Raw genomic sequence first — 27,020 nt, forward strand, 5'->3', positions numbered from 1 at the left:
TGTTCTTAGTGTGTATATAGATTAAATGATTTTAGTTTTTGTTGCAACTACAAAGTGCTTTAAACTGTTAATTGCAACAATTTTCGGAAAGCGCATATTTTCTATTTTGTAAAAATGCGCAAAATATACAATATTTAACAGAATTCACAAAACTTATGAAATGCTTAATTAAATTCAGCTGACATTGCAGTTAAAATCGAACTCTTTGTTTACTGATATCGATTTTCGATGAATTGCTAACCAGTGGTATAGGTTTAGCGATTTGCAACGTTGAAATGAGGGAAAGTTAGAGCATTGGTTTTATTTCAATAGAATTAATAATTATGCATTAAAAATACAAATGAATTAATATTTAAACCAATAAAAATATTTAATCGCAAATATGAACTGAAGAAGTGAAATAAAACTTTTTTAGTTTAACCCTTGAAAACATGTGAATAAGAAATATTCTTCAGATTTCAACCACATATTAAGGGTATACAAATGTCACGAGATATATTCCTAAGCTAATCAGTAGTGCCTCTATCATAATTACTTTAAGTTAAATTTTAGTTATCTGTTGATGGAGTTCAAAGCCCATGCAGTTCTGTCAAATGACTGAGTAAGGCAAATACCTCAATGAAGAATTTTAAATACCATAGGCACTTACTGAGTGTGACTCCAGTAGATTAAGGTTTATTTACCAGCAAATTATAGTAAAAATGTTCAGTAAACATTATAAAAAAAATTATTTTAATACAGCAAAGAACTTTTATTGAAACTCTAAGTTGTTTCCCAGTGCTCACTTTTTATCAGTCATGCGCGTTATCTCAGCGCAAGGTCTTATCAATGCTTTATTTTATCAGCACTTTCTCTTATCAAGCGCAGAGTAATCTTATCAGCTAACCCACCATCCGCTTGTTATCAATTATTCAAATATTAAATGCGTTGAAACGGAAATTTGTTTATGTGATGGGTAAATATTTGAGAAAAGTGCAGAGAACCGAGAAATGTTTGACGTTGTAAAAGTAGACAATCTCTTACAGCGAACTTAAAGTCAATAATTAAAGAAAAGTGGGAATTATCTGCTTTATTATGAAAGAATATGTATCATAAAACCAGCTGATAAGGTAATACAAATGACAGAACCGTTAACGAAATTTCTGTTCATTGAAGGTATATTCAAAAAGTCCCTTAATATTTATGTGGGCCACTAAGAGTTAACGCGTTCTTTCGCAGCAAATTTAGCTTTCTTTACAAAATAATTAAAACAAAAACCCCTGCCCCTACTAACAATAAAACACACTGACACGCATGATTGAAAAACAGCTGATGAATTTATGTTACAATGACGGATGTACAACACTACTTGACATCTGAGAAGAATGACTTGATAGCTGACGACACTTATGTATTGCCATTATGCGCGTTTTCGGTAAAAATAAGCCACCAACAACAACAACTGAGTGTAGACGCCAATGTATGTTTTGATGAGTATATTACAAATGAGCTTAAAGATACATATACTAAATTCCATGATAAGTACGTTCTCTTGTCAACTTACCACCTGGCTTGAAGGAGGACGCGTCAAAAGATGGCGCGCGCACTGGTTGATGTTTGTCACGTAAGCCGGCTTGTCTATCGGGTACAAAAGAAACAGCGGCCGGCAATGAATCGCCGCGTGTCAGCGGTGGACGTGGTACATTGGGATCTTCAATAGCGCTACGCTTCATCGGATTTGGGCCGTTGCCGGCGACACCGCCGCCGCCACCACCGCCATCACCGACATGTGAATGATCATCATCCTCGGATGGTGGTCGTTTTAAATTCACCGATAACGCTGGCGGTACTGGACCCACCACACCAACATTTGATGCCACTGCAGCGGCGGCGGCTGCAGCCACAGCGCGATTTGTCATTGACATGTGATGCGGTGCCATATGTGAGATGCGCACTGGTCGCACGCTTGCGTCGTGTGCCTCCATTTTCACTGGGAAATCCATCAGGCCCGCGGCCTGTGGTGGTGGCGGTCCAATGCGCTGTGTCGCATAGCCGTGATGATGTTGCTGCTGTTGCTGTGGCCCCACAACGCCAACGCCGACGCCCACATTGATAGGCGCACCGCCAGCGCTGCGGTGCTGCGCTTGTGCAGCCGCTACAGCGGCCTGCTGCTGCTGTTGTGCTTGCTGTTGCTGCTGTGCGACGACTTCGCCATTCTCATGACTACGTTTGGCTGCCTGATGCAGACGCTTCATTTGACGCGCGGCATCTAGCACCAGTTCGATGCGATCGGCGCCCTCATAGTTGACACAGCCGCGACATACCGCCTCCGAGAAGTCATTGATCATGGCCCAGGGCATGCGTGGCAGATCGCATAGGTAGCAATGCTGGCGTTTTGTTTGTAGCGACATGTTGCTGGGGTAGCTCGCAACGTAGGTGTAAAGCTGATGCTGCTGGTGCTGCGCTTGTTGTTGGTGGTTGATTGGCCCTGTTATATTGTGAGTTGTTGCACTATGCGTTGTCGTTGTTGCGCGCGCACTTGCAGCACGCTTTTTAACTGGGGCGTACGAAATGGCAACTGGTTTTTTATGTCACGTTTGTTTATTGCTTTGTTTTTCTTGCACAAATTTCGCTTTTGTATGTATGTATGTATGTAGCGGTGGCGTAAACCTGCTGCACGACCTGTTTGCAACAATAAGCTCACCCGGTTAGTATGCGCGCAGCTGCAACGTGAGAAAACACTGTAGTCGACGTATAAGCTAGCGATTTTTCGGCGTTATAACTAGTTTTTTGCTATTTTTACTTGGTTTTGTTGTTTATACATATGTATGCGAAAATATATATTAAAATATGAAAATCGTTTAAGCGCTTGCAATACTGTGCGTTACAACTGTTAGAGGAACTGCGTGTTGCTTGTTGTTTTTTATTTTTCGAAGCGCCTTTGAAAGCAGTTTTTAATAAAATTTAGAAACAGTTAAATACACTTTACGCTTGTCGTCGCAAATCGGGTGGGCTTTTGCACGCTTGGCGCTCGCGACACAAACTCACTAAAACTGTTGTTGACAACCGCTGTTTGCCGAATTCGTTAGCCGCAGCTCACGCGGCAATTGTGGATTTTCCATTTTTATTTTTCACTTGCGTTTATGCCTATTCACGCGTCGTTTTGTTTATTTTTCGCCGACTTCGGCGCGTTTTTTTCGTTTTCTTGCCGATTATTTAATAGCGCTGCGCTATTTTTGGCCGGTGCTTGTTTTTAATACTTGTTTACACAACACTTTTTCTGTTTTTTTCCTATAAAAAATAAGTAAATAATTAATAAATGACTGTGCATGTAAAGAATTGGCGGAGCGCACAGCAAATTGCAAAAAATATGAGTATTGTGTGCACATTAAGTTTTAACGGCGCGCAAAAACCTGTTTTTTTGCGCTTAACTTCATAGCCGACAAACACTACAATAACAGTTACGGCGCGTTAAGCATTTACCGTTTTATTTATTTATTTATTTTTTTGTTTTTAATTGGTATTTTGCTTACGCGCGCTTAGTTGGCGCTCTGTTCTAAGCTTTATGTATACAATTTAAATTTTGAAAACGTCCCTTGCAAAAAAAAAATCCGCTAATTTCACTTGTTCTGTTGTTCTATATTGTATTTTTATGTATACTCGTGAAATGGAAAAAATCTATTGATTTGCACGCGCGCGTTTGCAATTATTGATTCAATGCCGTCGCCGCGTTGCTACCGCCGCTTACCGCGCGCTTACATTGCTACTACTACTTTGCCAGCTTTATCAAACTCACACTTTACGCCAATTAGACGTAACACTCTACAACAAAAACACGTCGAGAAAACATGCGCGCACGTTCACACATATTTATTTACACTTATACATACATACATAATAGTATACATATGTAAAATGTTAAATATGTACAATGTATGCATGTATGTATATATAAGAGTAGAAGTGAGCGACCGCCGCGTCCAGTAGCGTAGAAACGCTTCAGCGCAGCACGTTCGCGCGGTAGCAACGCTAGCAAAATTTATTTCCTAAATGGCGCAGCGTATAGACACGAAATTTTTCGCACTTTACATGTGTTTATATGCGTTTACATATGTATATACAAGTACATGTCATTTGTAGGCGCATATACATAATTATATACGCCTGCTGCGGTATATGGCGACGCGCGCGACCGTTCCGAATAGTTCAAATGCGCGCACGTCGCAAACTGCAGGTCACTCTTAGTACATAAGTACGCAAATACAACAAATTAGCAGTACTTTATACTATATACATGCGCTCACACAACTACACGCGCAATTAATTTTTATTCATTTGTTCTCACACTCGCTATTTTTGCACTATTTCCAAAGCGATCGCTGCTAATTTATTAGTATTTATGAAAACGCGTTGCAATTGCTTGGCGCTAATAAATTATCTGTAAATTGCACACCTTTTTTATATAGTTGTACATATGTATGTATGTACACTTCACTTTATATTTGGTGTATATGTACACAATTTAACTCTGGTATTCACACGCGCTCACTAAAACGGTTCTGCTCGTCTGCGTTCGTCCGGTTTATATGCTCGCTTGCATGTGTCTTCCTCGAATGCCGTCTGCGAAATAACAAATTATTCCTATTGAATGTCGGAAAAATGTATCCGTTGGCTGGTTAGCTACTGAGCTGGCCGTGTATGTATTCGGTAATGTGCATGGCTGACTCGCTCTGGCTGACTGATTTGTATACTCACGAACTTTGAGTCAGTAGGTATGCGGTACAGTGGGCGCGTGTGGTTGAACTCAGTGCTAGATTTTGCTAGGTATTTGAGTCCACGTAGTACCTAGTGGTAGTCAAGCATGCGAGCCGGCTATAACGACCTCGTGACTATAGTATCTGGTTGTTTGTATGTATATTTGAGGATTTCAGCTATTTATGTCTCGAAAAAATCAATTTCTATAAGTTTACTGGCACGGCATTCGAATACAGATCTCTCTATCAATAGTTCCTTCAAAAACTTTTTAGTGTAAAAAGATCTTTGATCGATTTTCCGTTTCCTTTTGGCGCTCTATATACTGCAAGACTTCTGATGGAATTATTTTGATCGATTTTCTGCTCCCTTTTGGCGCTCTATATACTTTAATACCATATTTTCTAATTGCTCTCTTATCCAAGCAGTTCTTTTTTATTCCTCTCTTCCAAGGTATAAATTTCTGTTTGAGGTTACGTACGGTTGGTACGGTGGTTACATACGGTTTTAAGTTTCAAAATTTTAACATTTATTAAAAAAAACTACAGTCGTATTGTTCAAAGAACCGCCCATCTGCGAATTTATGTATTCCAGCCTAAAAGAACAGCACCGGCTTGTCAGCCACGAAGGAATCAAACCAGTACTGATATTAAGTATATTCTGATGTGAACCGTATTCCATTGAAGACGTTCTGCATCGACAGGTACAAATGGTAGTCAGCAGAAGCAAGGCTTAGACTATCAGGCGGCTGAGGCACGAATTCCCAGCCGCTGTTTTTCAAATACTTTTTTAGCCGGTCTTGCAATTTATTGCCTCGTGCCTAGTCGCAATTTCCGCTCGTTTTCGGTAATCGTTCACTTTCATTCGATTAGTTGATGTCGGTAGTATTTCTCATTAATGACTTCACCCGAGTTTACAAGTTCATAATATGGCACGCCTTTCTGATCCCATCAAATACTTAGCATTAGCTTGGCGTTATGGATAAAATTTTTAAAAGTTCTTGCCTCAACCGTTACATGATCCTGCACCACTGTGCCTTACTCGTTCACAGCGCACTCGTATACGTGGTGTGCTATCAAGCTACTGGCTGCTCCCCGTTCATCGTTGACTCCGCTAGATTTTACATGTGAACGATTTCGTCGGCATTGTTCACGTTGCACGACGTGTTTCGACGACGTAGTGCTCAAGATGTGCATTGTATGTGTATATTAGACGTTTCATGTATGTGTGTGTGTGTGTTTGTGCCTGCTCAACGAAATTCAAAGTATACACACTAAATAGCAACGACAGCAAACAGCAGCAAGAAGGCAAAAACACAACAAACAGCCCCAAAGGAAAGCAAAAACAATTAGAACGTTCACGTTGGAGCTGTGATAAAACAAAAATGTGAAACGGCAGAGTCAAAGAAACCGAACAGTCAGTACATACACACGTCTGTACATATGTACATACATATATACACAGCAGATAGCGCGGCCTCAATGTGTAGCGTAAAGACGAAACGATAACAACAACACCGACAGTTGTTCGGCAACTATTTCATACATATATAGTATAGAATATGTACATATGTATGTATGTGTATCACAAGTTGCCAACGGCCTACTCTTGGCCTCTTTCGCCACCAAAGCGCTCCACACACACATGCACTCTTCCGCTGCCGCTTTATCGCATCGCATTTCGTCTTATCTCGTTGCATTCTCTCGTTCAACTCAAGAGTACACATTTTGTTTACTTATGTTTAGCGCTCTTGTTTTTCTTGTTATTTTTTTTGTTGCTTTGTATATCAGCTTAGCAGTCCACTAGCACTGTATTCTAGCAGCAATCGATTGAGCCAAAGCTGCATGGTAGCGGAGCTAAGAGAGGGCGGAGATACATAAACTGATTCGTTGAGCATTTTTGTGAATCACTCGTATGCATGCTATATGTGCGTATGTACGGCTATGCGTGTTTACACCAAGCCCCTAACCAGCCAGCCCACCACTCTTCTTCGACGACCTCATAAAATGCTGATACAGCGCCTCTTGTAGCTGCATGACTTTCGTGGCAAGTATCTAAATATCGCTCGCTGTGAATTCCAATCGTAAAAGCTGTTCGGCAGCTGTAACGCTCTCTTGTTGTTTGTATTGTTGTGGGGCAGCTTGCGCATGGTCGCGTTTCAACTTCAGATACTTTTCCAAGTACAGTTCTCACCGCACTGTGGTATTGTGGTGGAGTTTTCTTGCGCACAATTACGGTATATACGATTAACTGTATATATTAGAAGTGCGTTGGTCCCTTATAACAAACAATTGACAGTTTTGCGCAATATTAGAGTGTTCGAGTTGGCGAAGTCTTAGCTTTATTGACGATCTCTGTCATTTCTGAGGTTCTTATGGCTTCGCCCATATAACCTGACATTTCTTAGTGCCGGAAATTTATTTTTGCTGCTGTTGTAGCATTTATTTCTCAAAACTTTTTGAAAGTCTGCTTTGGTGACAGTTCTCCACTCCGTTTCAGTTATGTAGGTCCACCGTCTAGGCAAGAGAGCTTTTTTCCACCTCAAATGTCTTCTTTGCAGGTCAGGAAGGCCTCATCTGCAAAATATAGTTCCCTCTAATGTCACCTCAGTCATGTTGAAAATTCGCAATAAAGGAATACTTAAAAACTATTTTTGTCCTAGAATCCCTTTAAGTCTTTCCACAATTCGTAATAAAGGAATATTTAAATAGTTATACTGGTCACTTTTACTGTCCTAGAATCGTCTTAAGATTTTCGCAGCGCAACTTGCAGACAGTTACTTGCAGACAGAGTAGTGGCTCACAATGAAGTCAGTACGTCTACAAAGATTCAATATTTAAATCCTTTGAATTGGGAGAGTCACAGGTTTCTTACAATAACATTTTCGACTTTTTCGTCAACCCAAGAGCTTTTAAATTATACATGAAGGTGAATTTCCCTTATAAACGTTTCGCAAGTCCAGGAGATTGTTTTTGGAGGAACCTCGGCTTGTCTATTGGCATTTAGAAACACAAATTGTTAGTTCTAATTATGAGTTTTTCGACGATCCCAGAGCTTTTATAGAAACTTTTCAGAAAGACACTTATCGCCAACCTGGTATCCTGCATCAGCATCAATACCCTTATCCATAGTTTTAGCAGTTTCGTTGTCGTAACTCTATAAATATGGCCGGATATTGTACCATAGACACGATAAAACTAGTCTTGTCTCAATGCTTTCGAAAGTAGGTGATTTAGCAATATTACCTCAATTTAATGAAGGTTTCGAAGTTCAAGCGCTGTTGAGCGTGTTTCAAGCCCTCTAGAACTAAAAATGATATTTTATAAAATTTAGTTCCATACCAGAAATAAGTACGAAACCAGAAATCTTTGCTTTCGAAAACAATATTTTCTAAAATTTTTTGAGGTCCACCATGCTGCCCAAACCACTGAACCATCATCAAGTCATAACGTAAAGGTTTTGTGTCGTAAGTAATACCTCGCCTCGCCCCACTGTGCCGGCACTGCGCTCAATTGTGCTGCTCAAACGATTATGGCATGCGCAGTCACCACATGGTGACGTCACAAAATATGTGTATTTGGCACTTGAGGAAAACCAGTTAAGGCAAAACCGGCTTCAGCAACAGCACCAAGCAGAATAACAGTCAAGTTCAGCTTGATTATTGTTTTATCGATTGGGAGTGTTGATGAGAGCGCATTTACGAGCACAAACGACAACAGCAATTGCAAATGCGCATTTCTGTGGTGTGAAAACCAGTTTCGGCAGCCAGTTTTGTGACGTCACTGGATGCAGGGCGGCGAGGACGGCGGGCGCAAGCAGCTATTGTAAAAATGGTTGGGTGGGCGCGCAGGTATGCGTGTTTGGTCACAAAAAAAAAACACTAAAAATTTACAAAAACAACAACTAAACTGTGTAAAAATGTTTTTGGCGATGACGATGGCAAATAGTTGATTCAAAATGATGCTGGGAAGCGAACTGGTTTTCGTATGCGCGCGCACTTTTGGATTAGTTTAGCGATTGGGGAGCATTGTATGTTTGTAAATTGTATGTGTACGTATGTGTGAACATACATATGTACATGTATCAGTGCTAGCTGGCGTGTAGTTATACATACATATGTACATATTTATATATATAGTATATGTATAGGCGCGTCGCCTCACAATCACTTTTCGAGCTATTTCCATCTGTATGTTAATGTATATGAATGTATGTATGTATGTAGTATTTTTGTATGCATGTTTGCATCTATGTGCGCTTGCGCCTGTATATGTAGCAAGGCAATGAACGTTCGACTGGACACGAATGCGTATGGGTACAGAAATCGATAAAAGTGTGTGGAACTGAAAAGAAAACAATAAACAAAACATTAAAAAATAATTCTAAGCACAAGATGGAAGTGGAAAGCGCAACTGTGCGCCATGGAAAGAGCAAAGAGCGCGTTGTTGGAGGCGCTTACGAGCAGTCGTTAAATAAAGCAACGATAAACGTGATGTCAAGCGGAAAAGGAGGCGTGTTGCGGCAAGGAAATGCTAGCGGCAAGTGGCTAAGCGTAAAAATATGTATTCTGATTGGAATTGGAAGCATCTTTGGCGAGATTTTCTTTACTATTTGCCACACGCAGGTTACAATGACCGCCAGCGTTATGGCATAGAAGTCGGATAAGCATTAAAAAAATACTTAAATATGTTGATACATACAAATGTATGTACATATACACTTACATATTACATACATATGTATACAATATGAGTCCGGATGGTGCCGTTTGGCCTTTGTTGAAATGTGACTATGTAAATATGCATATAATCAACTCACATAATAGATTAAGTACATAAATATATATACATATGTATGTATATATCATAATGTCTAAACATAAATTTTTTGTATCCAAGCGCTAATAATGGGGTTTGATGATAATTTACAACCGCAATTTCGGAAATGCAAAGCCAATGAGCTCAAATGAAAAAAGCTATAATTAGAAAATAACAAGTTTATGTGCTTTTTAGCAATAAACGCTAAATTGTTAAAAAAAAAAACAATAATATCCTTCACAGTTGCAGTTCTTAGAGTATAAAAGCTTATAAAACACTTCGTTTTTATCTTCATCTTTATTTTTATCGGTCAGTTTGTATGGGAGCTGTAAGCTATAGTGGTCCGATCTGAACAATTTGTTCGAGGATTGTAGTGCTGCTTTGGATAATAATCTATGCCAAATTTCAAGAAGATATTTCATAAAATGAAAAAGTTATCCATACAAGAATTGGATCTTCATCGTTTAGTTTGTATGGTAGCCATATGCTCTAGTGGTCCGATCTGAACAATTTCTTTACAGATTGTAGCGCTACCTTGAATAATAATCCATGTCAAATTTGGCGAAGATATCTTGACATAAAAATAAATTTTCTTCGAGGAATTGATTTTGACAGATTAATTTGTAAGGCAGCTATATGCTATAGTGGTCCGAAACAAACAATTTCTTCGAGGATTGTAGCGCTGCCTTGGATAATAATCCATGTCAAATTTGGCGAAGATGTCTTGTCATACAAAGAAGTTTTCCATAAGAGCAATTGATTTTCACAGATCAATTTGTATGGCAGCTCTATGCTTTTGCCGTCCGATAGCGCTGCTTTCGAAAAATTAGCAGTTCCTACGGGAAAAAAGAATGTTTGCGAAATTCCATATCAATTTTTTAAAGTCTGAGGATGTAGTTCCCATACAGACTGACTGTTACGGGTATACAAATATTATGGAACCCTGTAGTTGCAATATTTTGTACTCCAGGCCTCAATTAAAACTTATTATTAATTACTGAGCTTCACACTCTGTTATTTTATTAAACCAGGCCAAACACTCACCCACCACATCATTATATAAATATTTATTTCAATTGACACGACTCTCATCCTCTGACGTCACAAAGCTGTTTACGGATCGTGTCACTCTTTCGTCTTTCGTGTGCCTGTATGTACATGCATTCAGCGCTGTCAATGAAAAATCGCTCCATTTACTCACTAACTGACTCTTAGGCTAGCTTAATATAGCGCGCTAAGTATTAAGCCGTTACGTATTCAAGGTCTACAATCATGCATGTACCTAATCGTGTTTATTTTTGTGTGTTTGCACAGGTGCAAACGGGTAGAGTCCAATACTCATATACATATGTATGTACATATGTACATGATACATGAGTGAATGATGCGGACGCACGAATTTGTAATTTCGAACAGCGCATGAGATGAGAAACATATGTACATACTTATGTATACATATGTGTGGGGCTCTGAGGTGTTATTAGCGTTAATTTGGTCAATCGTGCGCAATTTGGGGAATTTCTAGAAATAAAAGCAGGTGTTGTTTGTGATAGTAATTAGTGAGCCAAGGTCATCCAACATTTTAGCCGATTAAAACCTGTTCCGGGACCCATTGACGTTTTTTTCCCATGGAACTTAACATAAAACCCACGTCAAGGTTCTTGAATGTTTTCGTGGACCGAAAGCGATTGGGGACATTATGTCATTTCTTACCAATGAACCTCACCTAAAAATTTGTGGGATTTCTTTCAGTCCAGGTCACTCGATATTTTAATGGATTGAAAACTACTTGGAGACCATATTGTCGTTTTGTACAAGGAAACATAACTTCAAAACGGGGGCTCATAACCATTCTAACCCTATGATGTAACCTAAAAACCGGTGGAATTTAAGTGAGTTGCCAGTAACAAATAGCACATCAAGGTCATTCGACATTTTTAGTGGATTGGAAACATTGTACGTGACAGCATTGCCGTTTTTTGAATCAAATGAGGGTAAAACGTAAGCTCTATGAACTCATTTAGGACCTGGAAGCCATAAAGCTCTCGAAACAAAAGCGATTGGTTTGACCATGTCGTTTGAATGAAAGTCAGTTCTCAAAGCAGAGCTCCATATACTGGTAAACAAAGAATCTAAGAAAACTCACAAGATTCCGAGGATGAAAAAATGCGGACTGAGGCATCTGGTTTTAATTGGGCTGACTTTTGTACCGTATTCTTTTGGAAATCTAAATGAATTTTGACAGCTTCAATCAATCTCACGTTGTCAACGAACAGTGGTTGCGTTCTGTCGAAAATATGTTCAAAGCTTGTGTTTTTTCTACCAAAGACCTCCTGAGATTTCTTTCTGTTGTTAACGTCTCTCTCCACAATTCAATTAGAAATGTTTATAGGTTTCGAAGACATGGTTCTAGCTGCTTATTTCTCGGAACCGCCAATATCATACCACTAAAGTCTGTCCGAACGAACTAGTCCCTCCGTCTTTGAGCCACTTTGGCTCTTGCGACTACCAAGCGTAATCTACTTCTGCTTTGTTAAGTTTCAAAGCCTCCGTAAGTACTTTAATAATTTCATTTTGAGATTTTAAAATAAATTTGTCTGTTATTTCCTCATTTGCTGTCAACAGCATCGATTTGAAATGTCAAATCCATGGAAATTTTCCATGCCAAGCTTATAAAAATAACTGTTAAGCGAAGCCAAAGCATTAAGTGAAGCCATGAAAGCCGAGTTAACCGTTGCATTTGCAATAAAAATAACAAAATCACAAAAGAAAAGGCATGTCCAATGCATCCAACCTTAATGAGCATGTACAAAAACAAAAGCAAAAGCAAATCGAGTCAACGGTGGTTGTGTTATGCCATAAATGACGAGCGTGAGAGTGTTGCTGCTTGCAAAATGAGCCCTTATCCATGCATGTCTGTATGTGTATATATGTACATATGTATGTGCATGCATTGCACAGCGCAGCATGTCAGCAACAACGTGCGAAATGCAAAGAAAATTGACGCAGTGAGCGCGAGCGAGCGTTGCAGCACGCATGAACGAGCAAAAACAATCAGCAATGAATTGCAAGCATTTCATACTAGTTGATGTTTTTGTTGTTGTTAAAATTGCGTATAACCGCAAACATTTGCCAGCATTGTAGTTGCAATAGTTGTTGCTGCTGCCATTCCAGCTTGCCAGCCCACAAATGGCAAGTACAAGTTCATCTACCCTAGAATGTCAGCAGCACTGAGCGGTGAGAGAGGCGTGTGAAGAGTAAATTATACATATTTTTCAATGCAATTTGCTGCAAAGTACTTCGTGCTTGGGAAAGTAGCTGCAACTAGTGAAGCAACAACAGTAACTAATAAAGCTTGGACTGCAGTCAATTTGACGGCGCAGTGCAGTTGTTGTACATTTTCTGTATATTAATTTGTATACATAACTAACAGTTCGTTGTTATTGTAAAATTTTAATTATTAATTTCATTTGCATCGATTTGCTGTTCATTGAGCAATCTGGAAAGAGAGTAGTTAATTAGAAAACACATAACAAATAACAGTAAAGAATACATACATACAAACATATTTTTATACGCTGAATAGGTTATATTCAGTTCAGTATATACGCGAACTAGTCTCTGAGATTTCCACACCTCCTTTCCTATCCAAGCAGCTCCTTATTTGTCGGACCGCCGATATCGGATCTCTATGGCGTATAGTTGCCATATAAACTGATTGATAAAAATTAAGTTTTTGTATGGAAAACTTTTTTATTTGACGCGATATCTTCACGAAATTTGGCATAGATTATTACTAAAAACAAAGCTACATTTTTCGAAAAAATTTTTAAAATTGAACTACTATAACATATAGCTGTCATACAAACTGAACGATCAAAATTAAATTCTTATGCGGAAAACTTTTTTATTTTCCAAGATATCTTCACGAAATTTGTCAGCTATTACTGTTCAAAGCAACGTTACAATCTGCGAACGAATTGTACAGATCGGACCACTATAGGATATACATATGTAGTTGCCATACAAACTGACAGATGAAAATAAAAATAATGTTCTCTACCGAAAGAAGGACTCTTGTTTAAGTTAACCAGAACTTAACTGACAGATGTCTGTTAACCATAGATTTAGAAAACGTGCCTAAGTAACGTAAACTATATGCTCAGTTTAGGTTATGTACAAATATTCAATTGAACGAACACTAAATTTTGACTTTTGGACTAAACCACTGCTGTGCTGGCGGTATATAGTATATATTCCTTTCGGCCTTTTTTCGCAATATTGACCTACATAGATATTTTATGAGGCATATATTTTAAAAAATCTCATACTCCAACACAGATTTGTGCGGTCCTACGCTTTGTTGTCCACTGTACAAAACTGGCTTTACCTTTTTCGCTCCTCTTTCGCATTAGCTACTTCCTTAAAACCAGTAAATAATGAATTAGTATACGAATTGGAAGTTAACTTCCACCTTCTGCCATTACTTCCATTCGCATTTTACTATTTTTTACTACACCTATTGTCTACGGTTCCCATTCTGATATTTCGTTGTTGCTGTGTACGTGAAAATTCTCCAAAACAACAAATATATGTATACGATGAAAAGCACTCACCCAAGCCACCCACTGCTAGCAACCCCATTCGTGCACCGGAAGTGCCCTATGCAAGAGGCGCATGCGCTGCTTGAAGAAAGAGAGAGGGGGTTGCTTGGCGAAGGTGGCGGGTTTACACGCCAAGTAGAGAAATCTTTGCATGCCAGTTCTTGTTATTATGTTGCTATTGTTGTTCTGCAGCATACGTTGCGTTCGACTGCGCTGGGAATATCGATCGCATGTCCTTTATACATACTTATGTACATATATGTATATGGACATATTTTCACCACTTGTTCGCGTAAAAAGTTGGCCATGGTCTGGGACAGTTTATGAGCTCAAACGCGCACAAGTGCACTGATACTTTCTAGGATTTAAGTACATAAATGCACACATATACATATATGTATGTATGTACATACATATGTATGTAGGTATGTACATATATAAATAATACATTTATATGCGAATACGTATTTATATAGCTTAAAAGTTTAGCTTGTAAATATGTACATATGTGCTAGTATTTATTTTCACTACTACTATTCAGAAATTATTTGTCACAACACAAATTATATTTAATTAAAAATTAAAAATTATAACAGGTTTATACAAATCCACAATTGTGCCTATTTTAAAACAAGAAAAGTAGTATCTACCGTGGCACCGAGACTACTATAAAACCCCCATAGATAAAACGTTTTCATACAAGAATTTGAAAACATATTCAAAATATCGAGTTAATTTAACTAACCTAGATACAGTTGATCTTGTTTGCAAGCCGTATACATACATACAAATGTACATAAAAGCTCGTATACAGACCCTCTTTGTAGATTATTGGCACCAAAACTAAAATCTAAAAAAATATATTCTTTAAACTACATACATACATACTTACATATAAGCTAAATATTTTCTAATATTTATTTAACGACTTAGCTGTACCACGAAGTCAGTTTTACTTGCCTGCCTGCCTTATAAAGCATATTTTCCACTTGCTAATGCTAACCAAAATTTTCCTTACCATTCTAGTGTGTATGTATGTATATAAATAATTACGTATTCTACAAAGATTAAGCTGCAGTTGTTGCATAATGCTAATTGGTAGTGTTCATACTCTAAAAGCCAATTCTTGAAGTTCCACTTGACATATGTATGTACTTTCTTTGGTAGCAAGCTGCTTCATATCTGAGACATGAAATTTTTCATTATCTACAATTCCACTTTCATGGTGCACTAATTCATTAATATAGTTTTTATGCAATACCTAAATTCTACATTTTACATTTCCAATTAGAATTTGTTAATTTCAATTCTTAAATTTCAAATTTCGAATTTTGCAAACCAATTTAATTTTGTTAATTCCTTCCTCTTTTATATTTGACATTTCAGTTAGTTACCATATCGCTTCTGTCAACAACTTTCAATAAGATCAGATGTTGCCACATTGATGCAGGTAAATAAGTGGTTACTTGCTTTGCGTACCGGAACTACCCGGTTCCATTTCCGCTAAAACTTCAAACTATAGTGGCAGATACAAAATTATTTCCTTTAAATACAACAAATTTGCAACAATAACAATTATTTATAGTTAAACTAAGCTGCGCTGTAGTAATTTAAGCTTATTTAATAGTTATAAGTTGCTAATGCAGTTTTTGAAAGCAAATAACACCGGAACTGTTTGGCAACACTTCCGCCGTACGAATATGCAAAACCGCTAACTTTTGCAACAACACTGCAGCGATAGTATACATAAATTTTTGGTGATCGCAAAATTTCAATTGCTGTGCATTTTAACAAATTTCTTAAAAAATTGTTTAAAAAGTAGTTTTTCTTTGCAAAACAGTGATTTTTATAGTTACATACATACTTATTTGTATACAAATGTGTTTTTTATGCGCAGAAGAATTTAAAATTAGTCTTGGAGGGTGTGTATGCGCTACAAATGTACGTATATATGTAACTTTGATGCTGCCTACGTGCCTTCCCTTAAAGTCAACTCTATTTATAGGCAAACGTTTCCGCGCCGTATTGTTGGCTTTCCAAGCCCTCAACCGACAGTACTCCACTACTTCTGCTGCGCGCAACTGCGCTCCAGCACGCGCAACACAAGCATGTATACCACCCAACGGAACGTTTGTGCCTTATATAGTATGCATGTAAGTACAAATGAATAGGTGTATATTTTTATGGCTACATACTTGCCTTACACCCAGGATTTTTGGCGCGTTTTCATTGCTTTGCCTTTTACATAATATAAACAAATAGGTAAATGTTTATTTACAATTGAGTCATGTGCTCACGCTGAACATGACATGTACTACATATATGTATATACATAGTATGTGTATATAAGTAGCTAGTTGACCTGCCTGTCTGCCTCATTGCCAATTGGGTGGGGGAGCGCCAGTTTTTGTGCACATACACAGCTGCTTTTGGGTATAGAGAATTTTTCCGGGTCTGACGAGCACTATGTCGTAGTTCATTTATTCCTGCATACATATATCAAAATTGTTGTTGTTTTTACTATATCTTGTTAGTATACCAATATTTGGTGCATGCACCGCTGTTGCTGCGTGTAACTCAGCTGCAGTGACACATCGAAATAGGACAGGGGCACTTGTGGCACAAGGATATTTGTGTAAAAGCTGTATGCTGCATTTATACATAAACAAGCTACACGATCAAACATGTAGTAGTGCTGTTATACATAAAATGTTAACTGCTATTGCATTTCTGCATGCATATGTATATATGTACATATATGCCTGACTAATCAAGTATTGATTAACCTAACTTTTTCCCAGGCTTTTTGTGACCTTAAATATTTACATATTTATGCAACAACAAATATATTTTAGCATATACAAGAGGTATACAACATTTTCGTGCTCGTCTGATCTCTTATAAGTAATTACAAATGTTTCTATGTAATTAAAAATTTCAGTTCGACACCGTACGGTTCCGTTTCTTTCTATGTAGTTTTTTTAAGCCACAAAAATTTAGTTTTATATCCTTTATAAATCCAACAATCTGCTCTTACTTTTCTACAAATATTTTTTTTATTTATTTTCACAATTGTATATGAGCAAATATGTGAGGTTAGGAACAAATAAAGTAAAGTTTTACATTTTTATAATAATAATGCATTAATATGTATAAACTAGGGAAGGATTTTCAAATAGTTAAGTTATAATAACATTTTTAGTTTATTTTTTTGCTAAACCAAATTTATACAATGCTTATAGCTTGGCTCAGCTAAGTTATTCGACATTTTTAAGTATTTTTTTTTACATTTAATAGAGGTATATATGTATGTATGTATATATATTTTTATTTTGATTATATTTTGATTACTGTAACAACTTTTTCGCACTTTGTTGTATGTTTCTACAACAAAAAAGATTTTTTTGGTATACATACATATGTACAAATATACAGCATCTGTTATATACATACATATTTGGCAAAATGCGGCAACATTTTTGAAATTAATTAACTGCTTTATAATAATTGATTTCAATGTTTTTGTTTATAGCAAATATGCACTGTTACTTGTTTGTTATAAAAATGTTTACAAATTATTTTTTAGGCAAATTTTTTCAAATTGATTTCTTATACAAATTTTTTCAAATTAATTTTTTATACAAAATTGATTTTTTGTTACAATGTTTTTTTACAAATTAATATTTTTTACAAATTTTTTTAAATTAAGTTTTTCTTATACAATTTTTTTGTTTTGATAAATGCAATGTTCTTTTCAGACTTTTTTGATACCAATGATGCTTAAGTTGCACAAAATATAAAAAAAAAACAAATATATATGTTTGTATGAATGTACATATGTAGCTGGTTCGTTGCATTAATTTTTAGAGTTTTTTTTGTAATTTCCAAATATCAGTGTAATTATGCAACAAATATTTTAAAATTTTTAAAAAGCATAATTATATGTGTATGAATATGCAAATAACATATTAAGCACATCAATAAAATAAGCATAATAACAAGTCGAACACACTAAATTACGCGCATAATATCATTAATGGCGCCTAAGTCAGCTAATAACAAAAAAATTTAACATTTACAGTTAAATCAATATACATGGTAATAAAAAAAAATATTATAATAAAACCAATGAAATCTTAAAAAAATTTCAATGCTAAAAATTAATATCCAAACTTCAAGTCTATAGACGCAGTGACTCCGCAAGTGCATAAAAGCACTTCTCAATACTTCGTCTCGTAGGATAGCAAATCGGCCTGACCTTGCTTGTCGCGTGTCGCGTGATATGCCTCGCGCTCTTTGTCGGGGAATTTCGTTGGCAAATTGGGTGAGTGTAAATTGACCTTCGCCTCGAAACGCATGCCCGCCACTTCTACTTCATAGTGGCCAGAAAGTATATATTCATTGGTAACTGGCAGCTCGCTGCCATCTTCGGCGAAATTGCGCACAAAACCGAGACAAACTTGCTTCTTGAATGTGAAGCCGTAACCGGTGGTGGTGGTCATGCCAACATATTTGCCATCACGATAGATCGGTTCGCCACCCCAGCACCATAAATCGATCTCGTGATCGTGATCGTTAAGCAGCAGCTGCACGTACATGCGTTTGACGCCCTCTTCGCGTTGTTTGAGCAGCGCATCGCGTCCGATGAAATTTATCGGTTTCTGTGTGTGCAAAAAATGTTAGTTTTTAACGCGTTGAAACTTAAAAATGCAGTACAAACATTCAATTTAACGCGCCAGCTGCGTCCGCACTCCAGCGGTGTGGTAAACGTGTCCAAATCTTGACCCCAGAACGCGTAGAATTTCTCAATGCGCAATGTGCGCGTGGCGTAGTAGCCTAGCGGCAATGCGTTAGTTGGGTGATAACAAATTTAAATACAATTTTGCTTACCCGCATGATGTATGCCGAATTTCTGTCCAGCCTGATACAGGCGTGTGTATACGTGTAACGCAAATTCATTGGGTATATACAAAACATAACCTAATTCGCCGGTGTGCGTTATATTCAGCACACGTATACCGTTAGCTAAGCCAACATCAAGTTCCTGCGTTAAAAGCATTGCAAAAAGATAACAAAATATAAAATAAAACTTTAGCAACACCCTGTACTCACTTTGTAAGTGAAAAATGGGAAGTTCTTTGGTGTCAAGTCTGTATCAGTCAATTCGGAGAGCAAAATGCGTGTGTATGGGCCCAGTATGCAAATTGCCGTGTACATCGATGTCACATCGGCCACATTTACACCAGATCGCAAATGATTTGGCATGTGTTTGCGTATCCAGGTGATGGAGCGTGTTTGCTGCACCGTCGGCGCTATCATCATATAGCTAAAAGAAATAGAAAAAAATTATGTTTTCCAGCTGTTGTTACAAATTAGTTTTGAAATAAGGTATGCACGACCTTACTACTACTAATGTTACTCACTGTCGTTCTGAGAGCCGCGCTATTGAACAGTCATTCTCATAGCCACCCAAATGGTTCTGCATGCCCGTGTGTATAATTGCACCCACCGGCACATCGACATCGTTGGAACAGAGATATTGCAGCAATTCGACAACTTCGTGTCCCTTCGACCATAGATCATATTTGGTAAACGAACTATAGTCGGCGATGCCGATACGCTCGCGGCAGGCATTGTACTCGTTAGCGACATGATCGAACCATGGCGGTTTGCCGAAAGTATGCGTTTCGGCGGTACGAAAGCGTGTTATGCCAAACTCGTCTGCGCAGTAAATAAAAAAATGAGTTATTTTTTTAATTTTCACGCTTACGCGCTCACCTTTCTTGTCATTCGGATCGAAATAGTTGGGGCGTTCATAACCCATAGTTTGGCCAAAAACGGCACCTGCTTCCTTAAGCGCCGGGTAGATGGGTGACATGCGCAGATTGCGTCCCGTTTTGAATTCGTGAAATGGATAATTGATTTCGAAGTGTTTGCCCGGCACCTCTTTGCAGCGATCACGCAGAAATTTACGATTATTATGCAGTCCCAAAAAGCGACTGATATCCAATATATGTAGATCCAAGTACGTAGTGCCCTTCGTTATTAAATCGGCGAGCGCACGTCCGATGCCACCTGCTGCCGACACGCCTATCGTTTTCATGCCCGCCGACACATAGTAATTTTGTATTTCGGGCGCTTCACCCAAAATCCATTTGCAATCGGGCGAAAAGGCTTCCAGTGAGTTTGTTAAGCGATCGAGTAGCGATGACTTTAGCATTGGCACGCGATGCAGTAGCTCGTCGAGCATGCTGTGAAAATGATCCCAGTCGGGCGGCAGCTCGCGTTCTTCCTGCGACAGCGGTATAATGCCGTCTTCGTAGAGCATTTTCGCTTCGCGCTCAAAACCGCCTAAAACAAAGTTAAATTATACTTCAGTAAATTTTTATTATTATTTAACATCACCTGCCAATATGCGCCCATTGCGCTCGCGAAAGTACACACCACCGTCGTAGTCGCGCACGAACGGCGTCATGGGATCGAGTCCCTCTATCGGTTTCGTATGCAAGTAGTGATGTTCCACCGCTTTCAGCGGCACTTTCACTTGCGGCGTCGATAGCGTGCCCACACCGCGCGCCCAGAAACCGGTACAATTGACAAAGAAGTCACACAATACATCTCCTGCCGTAGTTTCAATGCGACTGACTTTACCGTGCGCACTGTTAATCTTCAGTACCGCACATTGCTCCACTACTTGCACGCCCAAACGTTGTGCCTCCTCAGCGAAGGAGAGACAAACTTGATGTGGATCACATACACCATCTTCTGGTATCCACAGACCACCAGCTAGATCGCTTGTCTTAATCAAGGGACAGCGTTCCTGACATTGTTCCGGTGTTAATATCTCACAATTGATGCCCCAGGCACGGCCTTGCGAGCGCATGCGATGGAAAGCGGTCATACGATCGAAAGTGCGTGCCAAATTCAAGCTACCAACTGGCTGCCAACCCGTGGACAGTCCCTGTTCCGTTAGCGATTTAATCAAGTCAATGGAGTATTCAGCCAGCTTCAATTCTGTGTAGCTAGGCTCGAAGCGACCAGCCAAACCGCTAGCGGCCCATGGATTGCCGCCACCCACTTTATCTTGTTCAATGAGTATGGTGTCTTTGCCCCAGCCCTGCAGTGCCAGGTGGTAGGCAAGCGATGCACCCACAGTGCCGCCGCCACATATAACGACACGCGCCTGTTCAGGCAGCTTGATCATGGCTGCAACACTATCCGGCTCGTGTGGCTTGAATTTACGCTTTCGCAGCACATTTGCTTGCGCCGGTTCGCCTGAGTCGGCTTGCTGTTGGAGCGTGCATACGGTGGTGGAGAGTGGTAATCGTGTAGCCAGCAGCTGCTGGAAACGCCAACATTCGGGTATTTTGACTGCTACGCTGCTGCCTGTGCGTAAATGTAGCATCTTGTGTTATGCTTTGGCTTGGTTTTCGGTGGGTAGGCTCTTAATTGACACGACACAAAAAACAGTTTACATTTGTGGCTTATGTTTTACGTAAATTTTTCGTCACTTTATTATTATTTTTTTTTTTTGAATCGAAACAACTTATTTTCGTTTTTTCCTGCTTTAGAAAAGTAGAAAAGTGCAAATATGTTTTTAATTGCTTAGCGCAAAAAATGTTACTAAAAATAGTCGCCAACTTGCAACAGCTGATATCTAAATAGACAGTTCTGACAGCCAAAACAATAACAGAGAGGAATAACATAAACAGAGAGAACTGTTGCCGATAGCTAGTAGACATGCCAGGTTTAATGAAATATTATTAAATTAATAATAAAGTTTGTGAAAATATCAATATTTAACAACGAAATAGGTTGCACAATTTTTTATAAAAAAGAAATTAGTGAAAAAAATTATTATTTTGAGCGAATCGAGTATTGTGCAGGAAACAAAATCTTAAAATTTTAATATTGTCTGTGGTTCGACAACCCTTTAAAGTCTTATCAAACAATTAACAGCTGTTAACAACAGTGCTTTCAAAACTGTGCAAAATCATAAAATAGTGTAAATGGTTTATTTTAAAGCAATTTGTGGCTTAAAAATATAAAATGAATTTGCGCCAACTGCAGCAGTGTACAAAAAATATTTTGCTTTGCTTTAACAACAGCAGAGCTATACAAATTAGGGAAATAAGCAACACAAAATGCTTACGTCGTTCGCTAGAGCCGGTGCAAGAGCAAAACAAAACCTCATCCAAAGGTAAATAATGCCTACATGATTATAATCATGCTGTTAAAAACAATAATTAAAACCATAATTCGCTTATCTACTCAGATATGTTGACGCTCTTTGAATTCCATGGACAATGGCCGGCCGAGGAGCAACAGCTTTTAATAAAAGATTTGCGTTTGCATACAGATTTCATAACCAACGAGGAAGAAACCAAATTGCTGGAAGAAATTGAACCTTACATGAAGCGACTGCATTACGAATATGATCACTGGGACGATGTAATGTGTAGCAAATAGGAAAAATAAGCTTTAACAAAATAAATTTATTTACACAGGCTATACACGGCTTCCGCGAAACGGAGCGTAAACAATGGTATCCACACAACCGCGCAGTACTCGAGCGAGTGCGTCAAACAGCCTTCGATGGTGCAATAATGCCTTATGTACACATACTGGATTTGGCTGCAGAGGGCGTCATTAAGCCGCATGTGGATAGCACCAGGGTATGACTGTTAGACTACGTTATAGAATATAAATTTTCTTCAGTTAACAATAAAGTTTTCTAACATTTTAGTATTGCGGCAACACAATAGCCGGCATTAGCTTACTAAGTGATAGTGTTATGCGTTTGGTGCGCGTTGAGGAGCGTAAATACCTACAAGGCAAGGCTGTGGAAACGCCGGAGGTTGCCAGCACAGCTGCACAAAATACTGCGGATGCAGATGATGCATATCGCAATCGTCCAGAAACCACTTTGGAAAACAATTTTTATGTTGATGTGCTGCTGCGTCGTCGCTCCTTGTACATAATGAGGTGCGTGCGTGCATTGAAGCGACTATCGTATAATTTTAATTTTTTTTTTTAATTACAGTCACTCTTCACGCTATAACTTTACGCATGAAATACTGGGCAACGATGTGTCACATTTTCAGGGACAACACGTGAAAAAGGATCGTCGCATATCGATTATTTGCCGCAATGATCCGTAAAAGGGGAAAAATATCACTTTTGAAATTACTTTTAGTGGATAATAGTTGAGGACGAAGAAGATTTTGTTGACGTTTTGTTTTGCAATTAGTTGAGAATAGTGTAAATAGCTTATATTTATTAATAAAAACTGACAGCATAATGATTGCTCAAAGTTGCAGCTTTGTGTTTTGCGTTAAATAAAATAAAATATATTTTCAAAAAAAAAAAAAAAAACCAAAACTCGTTTCCTTGTGCCTAAAATAAAACAACATTATATATTTTTTTTTATAATTTTTATTAATAATTCACTCATTATAATTTTTTCACCACTATTTTTCGCACTGAAAACTAAATAAATATTTTTTTGTTGACATTTTGTTAATTTTAATTATAATTAAGGTTACACTTGCACACTGCTGTATTAAATTGTTACTAATTGTATATATGTTTGTAAATGTACTTTATATTTATATAGTTTACGCCTTAGCATATGTTTTTAGTTTGCTTTTAATATTTTTGTTTTCTCAGATTTCATTTTATCAATGCGAATTGCTATTTTTAACAAATATATTTTTATATGCTGCATTTTACAATTTTGTTTGCTGAATTTATAATTTTTTTTCAGTATTTTTCATAATTGTCAAACATATTTAACATTTGTGTTTGTTTACATTGTTCTGTTTTTTTTTGTAATGATTTATGAGCAGTTACATTGACGTTGCCAATTGGTTTGCAGCTTACTTTTTCACTTAATTATGGAATACAGTGAAAATTCGTTAAATGTAAATTTTCGTAAATAAATTGATTCACTTTTGAACTTTTACAACCGAAGCGCAGAAATTTTGGCTCTGCACTTGCCACACAGCGGTTTTTTTTATTTATCTTTAAACTGCCTTTTTGTTAGTAACTTTTAATGCTGCAATTTTTTTTATTATATTTTTGTTAAATAATTTTATTTACGTAAATTGGCAACTCGTAAAAGTTTTATTTTTTATTTGTATTTTTTTTTTAGTTTTTTTTACTTAAATGCATTCGAAATACTTGTCAGTGAAAGTATGTTCAATTCATTGTATTGTTGTTGTCAATTTATTGTTTAATTTCGCTTGCATTTGCTTAGTTTTTTATTGTTTTATATTAAAATATTTTTATCTTAAATATTTATGTAACATTTGCAACGTAATTTTCAAAATATTTCAGTTTGTTTGCTTTGCTTTCTATTTACTGCTATTTTATTGTTGTTTTCCATATAATTTCGCTAATTATTTGTAAGTTCAATTTAACACATTTTTACTGTAATATGCTGTTTGCTATTTTTTAAAATTCATCAATTTATATGCATTCTCGAAATACTTATAAAATTAATGTTTCTCAAACAATTAAATTTTCAAATTTTCTAAGCTATTGTTTTGGTATTTGTTAGCGTTGTTACTGATATTTTTGGCTTTCTAATAAGCTTTTAATTTCCAATTCTAACTCATGCTAATTTTAATTAATTTTTTTCAACTGTTCTTAAATTTTTTTTAATTTTTACAAATTTATTTCTGTGAAAAATCGTTTTTTATAAATAAATACAACTAAAAAAAAAATTTTAAACTAAAAAAAAATTTTAAATAAAAAAAAATTAAATTAAACAATTCAAAAATTTTAAAATAATAAATAAAAAATTAAAAAAAACAACAAATAGTAAAAAATGATTAAAAAATGAAAAAAAATAGCATGGTTCAGCATCAGTAAAACAAGTAATAAAAAAAATTATAACCTCAAAAGAAAGCAAAATAATTTAGTACCAACTGAAAGTAGTTTTCAGTAAATTTTATCGTATAAAACTTTGAAAAACATAATTTTTTTAATTTATAACCTCAAAAATAACCAAAATAATTTAGATGTAACCAATTTTATCAGCAAATTGTACCGATTAAAAATTTTAAAATTAATATTTTTTTATAATTTCTTTTCTATATGCCATAAATATTTTTATTGTTTATATAAACATTTTACATATAATAATTTCTAATTTTTTTCATTATTTATTTATTCATTTTTTTATATTATGCTTAGTTATTATGTTACTTAAATCAGCTTAGATGGTGTTCTTAATCTTTTTAACTAAATTTTATTTATACATATTTGTTAGTATAACTGTTTGCAATATATATCAACTACTTTCGCTAATTTCCATGTTTTTTTACTCTTCTCTTTTTAGTTTACCAAAATTGAATACGAAGTGAATGTGAACGTGTGGCGCGAGTGAAAGTCACTTAAGGTAATTTTTTTTGTTGAGTTCGAAAGTGTAAATGTGTGTTTTTTCACAGTGTATATAGTAATAGGTATAGAGATTTTTTTTAATTTTTGTTTTGAGTAGAAAGGCACAGAAGAAATTATGTTTCTCTCATTTGTAATTATTTTTAGTAAATTTTTATTAAGTTTTACTATAACTTTTCATACTAAAAGGTTTAGCTACACGATCAACGTGCGCAGTCACAGCTTGAAATTTGTGTTTGTATGTTTCTATGTGAGAAAGTCAGGTAAGGTGCGTATGAGTGACACAAAAATTGAGTGCTTTTGTGTAGAAAACAAAAAATATGCTTTATTATAGTGAATAGTAAATTTAAAGTTTGTTTATATAAAAAAATATAGAAATTTTGAAGTTAAAAAAAAATTTGTAGGTTTGAAAATTTTTGTTTTTTTTCTAAATTTTTGTTTTTTTTCTAAATTTTTTGTTTTTAAATTTTGTTTTTTTTATGAGAGAAAAACATAAAAACATGAAATTGACAGTTATTTTTTAGGCATAAATTTGCAATTTTTCTTCGCAAAATTTCTTTTGCTGCAACTTTTCTAATTTCGAAATTTTTTCTTTCATAGTTTTAAAAAATTTACAAGTTCTAATTCGTTGAATAGCACACTATAACTATATAGTCAATATATTTGTGTAAGTTGTACAGTTGTATATATATTTTGCTTTTACAATTTCGCTACAATTTAGTATTTTTATAAAGTTATTTTATTTTTTTAATTTTACAAACTTGCTGTAAAAAGTGTTTTGTTAGTAATATTTCTATACATTAGATTTTTTAGTGTGTTAAACACATGCTATGCTACATTTTTTAAAAAGTTTTCAGAAAAAGGCAATAGTAAGTTGTATATAAAGTTTCAATACATACATACATACACGCTTTAATATATGCAGAAAATTCGCTAGTTTTTTGTTTTAAAATTTCCTGCTATTTTTTCTTATTAAATATACAGTTTAAGTCTGTCTACAATGTATGAATATCTACAGTAACACGAAACTCTTTGTAAGTTTGTTTGTTTGTTAGTGTGTTATGCACAAATTCGCTATTATAAAACTTATAGCATATCTTAACTACTTAAATTAGCTTAATTAAATATTTTAGTTTATGCGCCGGCAGCAGTGAGAAGAAAGAACGGTACAAGTCCACCTGTACTGACATGGACTTCTACCGTTTTCTTTTTTCTCATTACTTCCAGTAAAATTATGCAATGATAATACAACATTTCATTATATGTATATCTACAAAAAACATAACATAATTCGAAAAAATTGTAATAGATTTACATTTTAAATTTTTGTCATTATTTCTTTCAGTGTGTTGATGTGGCAAGGCTCAGTTTGAGAGTGACCTTGTGTGTGTGCAGAAAGCGGAGCTTAAAGCGGTGAACATTTGCTTACATGTAAAGACGAAAAATAATTAATTGGAAAAGACGG

The 27,020-nt window shown here is 36.3% G+C and overlaps 3 protein-coding genes across 5 annotated transcripts in view; 1 reads left to right on the plus strand and 2 right to left on the minus strand.

The window, feature by feature from the left end:
- LOC120773889 (interferon regulatory factor 2-binding protein-like A) overlaps window positions 1-4,659 on the minus strand; it is a 32,058-nt gene extending 27,399 nt beyond the window's left edge. Inside the window, exons 1-2 of one of the 3 annotated variants that reach the window (XM_040103058.1) lie at window positions 4,433-4,659; window positions 1,544-3,270 (exon numbers count right to left, since the gene is read on the minus strand). In XM_040103058.1, coding sequence (XP_039958992.1) covers window positions 1,544-2,390 — 847 coding nt within the window. In that variant the 5' untranslated portion in view covers window positions 2,391-3,270; window positions 4,433-4,659. The remainder of the gene's footprint in view (window positions 1-1,543; window positions 3,271-4,432) is intronic. The other 2 variants (XM_040103059.1, XM_040103061.1) reach the window with 2 other exon arrangements.
- Window positions 4,660-18,028: 13,369 nt separating this feature from the next.
- Window positions 18,029-21,777, minus strand: LOC120775375 (pyruvate dehydrogenase phosphatase regulatory subunit, mitochondrial). Its single transcript, XM_040105537.1, has 7 exons — window positions 20,558-21,777; window positions 19,931-20,503; window positions 19,576-19,873; window positions 19,265-19,478; window positions 19,043-19,196; window positions 18,873-18,988; window positions 18,029-18,813 (listed from the first exon to the last, which is right to left on the minus strand). Exons 1-7 carry the CDS (start codon window positions 21,555-21,557, stop codon window positions 18,373-18,375), a joined length of 2,796 nt encoding a protein of 931 aa, XP_039961471.1. The 5' UTR covers window positions 21,558-21,777; the 3' UTR covers window positions 18,029-18,372.
- A 380-nt stretch (window positions 21,778-22,157) lies between these two features.
- LOC120774505 (alpha-ketoglutarate-dependent dioxygenase alkB homolog 7, mitochondrial) lies at window positions 22,158-23,469 on the plus strand. Its single transcript, XM_040104185.1, has 5 exons — window positions 22,158-22,352; window positions 22,428-22,603; window positions 22,660-22,827; window positions 22,899-23,137; window positions 23,196-23,469. Exons 1-5 carry the CDS (start codon window positions 22,202-22,204, stop codon window positions 23,311-23,313), a joined length of 852 nt encoding a protein of 283 aa, XP_039960119.1. The 5' UTR covers window positions 22,158-22,201; the 3' UTR covers window positions 23,314-23,469.
- Window positions 23,470-27,020: the final 3,551 nt, after the last annotated feature.

Source organism: Bactrocera tryoni, chromosome 4 (genome assembly GCF_016617805.1).
Source record: "Bactrocera tryoni isolate S06 chromosome 4, CSIRO_BtryS06_freeze2, whole genome shotgun sequence".
In the NCBI taxonomy this organism is placed as follows: Eukaryota; Metazoa; Arthropoda; class Insecta; order Diptera; family Tephritidae; genus Bactrocera; species Bactrocera tryoni.